We start from the raw sequence: 5,843 nt of genomic DNA, 5'->3' as shown, positions 1-5,843 counted from the left end.
CAGCTCCCACCTGTGAAGAGCGTGAATGGGGTGCCCAGTCTGAGCCCCGTTGTGATGTGACCACAGATACCTCTGTGCAGCTCCAAGAGGGGAGAAGTGAGCATCCATCCTTCCCAGGGAGGGTAGATTGCTAGTAAAATCCTGCTTATTCCTGGTGGCATTCCCTTCCTGGCTGAAGGAAACACCGGGACACCCCATCTCTTGCTTCACAAGGCTGGATAGACAAATCAGCTTTGTTTAGGCCAAGCCACAGAAAAACTATGGACTGAAAAGACCTCAACAACCTCCCGGTCACAGGAGCTCAGCCTTGTCCATCCCCATCCTGCACTGCCTTCGCACTGCACGGGGCACCTGAGGTTAGAAACGAGGATGTTGTTGCAAACAACCTGATCTTCAAGGAAGGAGTGGTGCCTCCTGGAGAACACCGTCTCGGGAGCAGAGGGGATCTCCCCTGCGTGTCCTGGCGTGGAGAGCCAGGAGGTGTCCGTGCCGGCCGAGGGCGGAAGCCTGGCGGAGGAGCAGACCGAGACCTTGCAGCCAGCAGCCAGGCTGGAAGGGGCTCTCCAGCCCTGCAAGAAGCCGAACCACTTCAGTCTGCAAAAGAACAGCCTGGACGCTTGAGGAGCGCTGAAGCTGGGGAGGGGATGTGCCGGGAGGAGAGGAGTGCCTACCTCAAGCTCCCAGGACGGCATGAAGACCCGATGCATGGGTGGTGAAGCTGGCTGTCCTCAGCTGAGCCTCCCTCAGATCGCCATGCTCCTCAGTCAAGGTGGGAGTGATGCTAAGGAACCCGCTCAGTCCCTGCGCACTTGGAGAAGGGCCCAAACCGCCACAGACCCTCCTAGCGCAACCACGGACCGTACCGAGAGGAGCACAAGCTTCTCCTGTCCACACTGACAGCTGTCCATGCAGCCCAGAGCCATGTCAGCATCCTTCCTTGGGGCTGTCCCTCCTGCCCCATCCCTGCTGCCCCCAGGAGAAACCCACCCACGGGCTGACCACAGCTGGGCTCCATGTTTCAGGGTGAAGATGCTGACATGTGGGCTGCAGAGAGGCAGCCAGGCATCGAGCAGGATACGAGGAGCCATGAGGTTGCCCACGGGCATCCCTCGTCCTCCTGGGGTTCGGGTCCAACTCCCTGCATGGTGGGTGCATACAGCCACAGCCCCTGGCTGGCCATGATGGCTGAGGGCAAGGCTCAGCAGAGTTCCTCCTGCTCCTCCTCAAGAGCCAGGGCAGGCCTCCTCCCTAGGGCTATCTCATGCCTAGAAGAGGCAGAGCACTATTATTATCATTATTAATTGGTTCATTTCTCATACCACTTTCTGCCTTCTAGATAGTCCAACTGCACGCAAGGGATGGTGTCTCTTAGCAGGAGCAGGACTGTCCCCCACTCTTGCCAGAGCACATTTGGGCAGGACCACAGCACCCACCCCCTTCAGTCCCCAACCCCCTCCATCCCTTCCTTCCAGGGGACTCCGCTTTATGGCCACAAGGCAGACCCCAAAGCTGGGTCTGTTCTCCCCGACACACAGAAGCCCTCGCACACTCTGATCTGCCAGCCGGAGCCGCCCACAGCGGACAACCAGCAGTCCTGCCAGTGCTGGGTGAGTCCCCTGAGCCCGTGCCTGTCCCCTCGGGGACCACACTGCTCTAGACTGATCAGGGCGAAGCAGAGAGGCAGTGGCAGAAGCAGCAATCCCAGAAGACAATTAAACCAGGAGATGACTTGCCATCCACCTCCAAAACCACCCACAGCCTTTGTCAAGATCGCACCTGGGCAGCCAGTCCAGCCAGATCTCATTCAGTTCCACCTTCCCATGAATTTTGCCTTTCAGCGCCGCAGTGTGCCTCCTCCTGGAGCAGGGCACAGCAGGGATGCTCCTCGGGGACAAACCTGTGCTTGCTACCACCTCCCTGGGATGTGTCCACCAAGGGGAGACGGCAAAGGGCCCTGCGAGTTGGGACGCTCAACACCATGGTCCCAAGAACCAAGACGAGGTACCTCTTTAGGGGTCCATGCCAGGAGCGGCACCCGCTAATCAGGAACCCCCAGAGGCAGGGAACCTTGACTGCTGCTGACGTTCTGGCCTCGGGGCCACCAGGAGCAGCTATGGGCCACCAACGTTTTCTTGGGGCCAATTGCAGAACGTGTGCTGGTGGCTGGTCCTGAGACAACTCATTCACCTTCATTTTCTCAGCTAATATGGGTGCTGACCAAGCCCCAGGCCATGGCCAGACCAATTAGCCTTTGTCTGATGGTTGGTGCCTCCTAAAACAAGCACAACTAGCTCGGTAATTGCCGTGCTTCTGGCTCCAGCCTCCATCCTGCACAGGGAAGAGGTGCGAGGTATTGCCGGGGTGCGACTCCAGTTATCCCGAGAGGCTCACGCTGGGGGAGAACCTGGCCCAAGCCCGCTCCTGCGGCACCACGGGGGCTGCAGCGAGCTGTCCCAGGAAGCCTCACGAGGAATCCCCAGCCCCGGTTTGGAAGCCAGCTGGGGAGGTGGACAGATTGCATTAGCAAGACTAAAACCAGAAGCTGACACAGCTCCAGGGCTCCTGGGGAGATGCCTCACTGCAGTCAGACCCCGACAAAGGCTTGGTGTTCAGGGAACCCCCAAATCTGTCTTTGAGATGAGCTTGTGAGTGCTCAGCTCCAGAGGCAGAAGCTTCCTATGGCAGGGGTCCAGCTCCCGACATCCACACGGGGAAGCCTCAACCTTTGGGGGGTCAACTTCTCCCCAGGTCCCTTGCCCTGCCCAGCAGCACGGGGCCACCAGCCTCCTCAGCGGCTGTTTGCAGCAGTGGGTTTGGCCCCCATAAACGGCACAGTTGGGTGCCGGCACTGCGTTGTGTCCGCCCAGGTGTCTGTACACACACCGTCCCGGGCGGCTGCTGGCGGTGGCTCCAAGAGACGGGGCCAGCACCCTCTTCTTCCTGCAGGTCCCCTCCTCCTCGGAACAAACCCCCTTGCTGTTTCCTCAGCCTCTACCTCAGACTGGGGACAGGGATTCCTGCAGAATCAGGCCACTGACACTACAAAATGCAAAATTGCTGAGGAAGGTGGAAAATAACCCTGAGTTAGCAACTGCAGCTGAAGGGAGGGACGAGCGCTCTCTCTGCAGGAGCACCCCCTCCCAGGGGACACCCTGCTCCTAGGACAGCATCCTGGTCCCATCATACATCTCGCTCCCCAGAGCTTAGGGAGTCTCTTCAGAGGGGACATGGCAGTCAGAGCCTTTTGGTGCTGCCTCAGACAGGCCTGAACGAGGCAACCTCAGCTATTTGACCTGCAGAGACCCAGCCTGTCACCAGGATGGAGTAGAGCAGCCACCAGCAAACCCACTCCTCACCCATCTTCACCACCCCAGGAGCACCAAACTGAGCATCCTTCTCCAGCGATCCCAGGACCCGGGGCAGCATCACACCAGCCTCACACAACCAGCGAGTCCTGGGATCTCAAATTCAAGCTGGTATCTGCTTCACCATCAAGCAGATCTTGCTCCACCCAAGCAAAGAGACTGCGTTTATTCTCCCTACTCCTACCTGCCCAAAAGGAGCTTTAATTAACACAGCTCTGAGCACATCTTCAGGCACCGCACATCCCAGGGGCTGCACAGACAAGGGCTGGAGCACAAAGCCCCCCAAAGACAAGGACAACGGCTGGGGCAGCATGTTTTGGCAACAGATGCCAGCGAGCCCCAACTTTCTGGCTGCTCCACAAAGAGAAATGGTTCTTAGGGTGGCTTAGGAGACACGGAGCGCTCTTCCCTCATCTTCCCCCAGGGTCCCCGGGACAGCTTACAGAGAGGAGAGGAGTCACACTTACTTGCTAGGCTTGACAGGGGAACCTCTGTTGGGGGAACTTCTGCTCGGGGAGTCTTTGCCTATCCCCTTGAACATGTTGGCGAGGTCCCAGCTGGTTTCCTGGAGCCTGCAAAGTCGTGGTGGGTGCTGGCTCTCTGCTCCGGTCTGTTGGGATGGAATGACAAGACTCAGCGAGGGAAGGTCGGCAACGTGCTAAAGAGCAGTTTCTGGGAGGCTCCTCCCCAAATGCAGGTGAGCAGCAGCAGGGATGGAGGCACATAGAAAAAAATTACTCGAAAAACCAGTTTGGGGTGGAAAGAGCAGAGCCCCGGAGGGAGAACGGGAGACCTCGCCCTGGCTTGGAGAGTGTTTTGGCACACACAGCCACAACCGTGCAGCAGTTTCCCAGCAGAGGGGCAGAGAGCATGGGCTTTTCAGGGAGTAAAAGTCTGCGAACGTGACTTAAAGGGAGTGCACTGTGACTATTGAAACACACTTTAAAGCATCTTCTTGCATTAGCTGTTTAAAATGCTAGAGAAGCAGCAGAAGCCCCACAGACAAAGCCAACCAGAAGTTTTCCAAAGCAGCAGCATTGGTTTGGGAACCACCAATTCACAGAACGTGATGTTGCTTTGCAGTTCAGTAAACGTTTGACGCAGGCTCAGCACAAGCTGGCCCTGACTGCCAGCAAACCACCGAGGGCTCGTGGCAGAACGAAGGTCAGCAGCTCCAGCGCAGCCAGCAGGATTCAGGCTCTGGGACAAACTTGGGCACCAAAGCCCCAAAGACCTGAGTTTGATGTTGTCCCTAGACACCCTGTCTATGCAAGGCCTTAGAGCAGGCTTTGCCTCTGGGCAGCTCTTTTCCCTGTGGAACAAAGGTTCCGACTCCCAACTGGTTCCCAGTAGAGCCCAACAACACCCCAGCATCTCCGTGGCTCCTGGCGATGCCCGTCCAGGCTGTGCTGCATGGTGGGGCTGCCCAGCCCCACGGCTCTCCTAAGCCACAGTAAGGGGCAGCTGCTGTCTGCATCCTCTTGGTTTCAGATAAAGCGAAGTTCCCCACAAACCAGGAACCCCATGTTTCAGGCTGATCCGGCACGGATCCGGCGGTGGCATGGGATCTTTATCTAGTGCAGCACCAGGGAGAGAGAGCAGAGGATGGAGGAGAAGGAAGACGGGAGTGGATGTGCCCCCACGTAAGCGCCAGCCACCCATGGCGCTGACCCAGGTTTGTGGCTGTTCTCATTAAATTGGCACAAAACGAATCACACTTGTCTCAGGAGAGAGGGAGGGACACACATGGGACGAGGCTCCTTTGCGAGGGGCTGGCTCTCTGCTATGGTCTTACTCCTCTAGAAGCTGCAAAGCCCTACCTTTTTGTGGTGGTATCATAGCTTGGGCCCTGCTTCTCACACCATGATCTCAGAAGCATGAAGACAGGAGGTCCCTCCAGCTCAGAGTGCTGGGAGGCAGCTGGTGTGGACCTTAGGAGGAGTGGTGACTTGGAGTTAATGGAGACCTGCTTCAGGGCCTGTCTTTGCTGGGTGGAGGTCTACAGACAAGATGGGAAGCGGTTGCTGAGAGATCACCCCTTTGCCGTTAACGTCCAGGTGACCGATGGCATTTTTCGCTCTCTGACCGGAGCTGCCGGAGGGCCCCGGGGAGGAGGAAGCAGCGCAGCACATCACCTGCAGCCCACAGGACCAGACCTGCTGCGTTTGCGTTCAAAGGCTTAAAGCAAGCTGCAGCCTGGCCAGGGACAGGAGTCGAGAGCCTTTACGGCCAAGCAGAGCTCAGCTTGTACCCACGCAAAACGGGCGCACGCCGGAGCCCATGGTCGCCCGGGACAAGCCCACCTCTGCAGGGCTGTTTGCAGGCACCGGGAGGGGATCGATCCCCTGGGGGTTCAAGGAAACTGAATTGAACGAGACCGGCTGCTTGTAATGCCCTGGGAGACGGCGTGCTCGCACGTGGAGGAAGTTCCAAGAATTAGCACCGAAAGCCAACCAGGCACATACCAACCCCCTCCCC

The 5,843-nt window shown here is 58.0% G+C and overlaps 1 protein-coding gene across 1 annotated transcript in view; it reads right to left on the bottom strand.

Annotated features, from left to right (window-relative positions):
• The window catches only part of EVPL (envoplakin), a 25,079-nt gene extending 21,173 nt beyond the window's left edge, over positions 1 to 3,906 (bottom strand). The window contains exon 1 of the mRNA XM_010292823.1: positions 3,833 to 3,906. Coding sequence (XP_010291125.1) covers positions 3,833 to 3,906 — 74 coding nt within the window. The remainder of the gene's footprint in view (positions 1 to 3,832) is intronic.
• Positions 3,907 to 5,843: the final 1,937 nt, after the last annotated feature.

Source organism: Phaethon lepturus, unplaced genomic scaffold (assembly GCF_000687285.1).
Source record: "Phaethon lepturus isolate BGI_N335 unplaced genomic scaffold, ASM68728v1 scaffold43038, whole genome shotgun sequence".
In the NCBI taxonomy this organism is placed as follows: Eukaryota; Metazoa; Chordata; class Aves; order Phaethontiformes; family Phaethontidae; genus Phaethon; species Phaethon lepturus.
The sequence above is the reverse complement of the archived record's forward strand: the minus strand, read 5'-3'. Positions and strand labels throughout refer to the sequence as shown.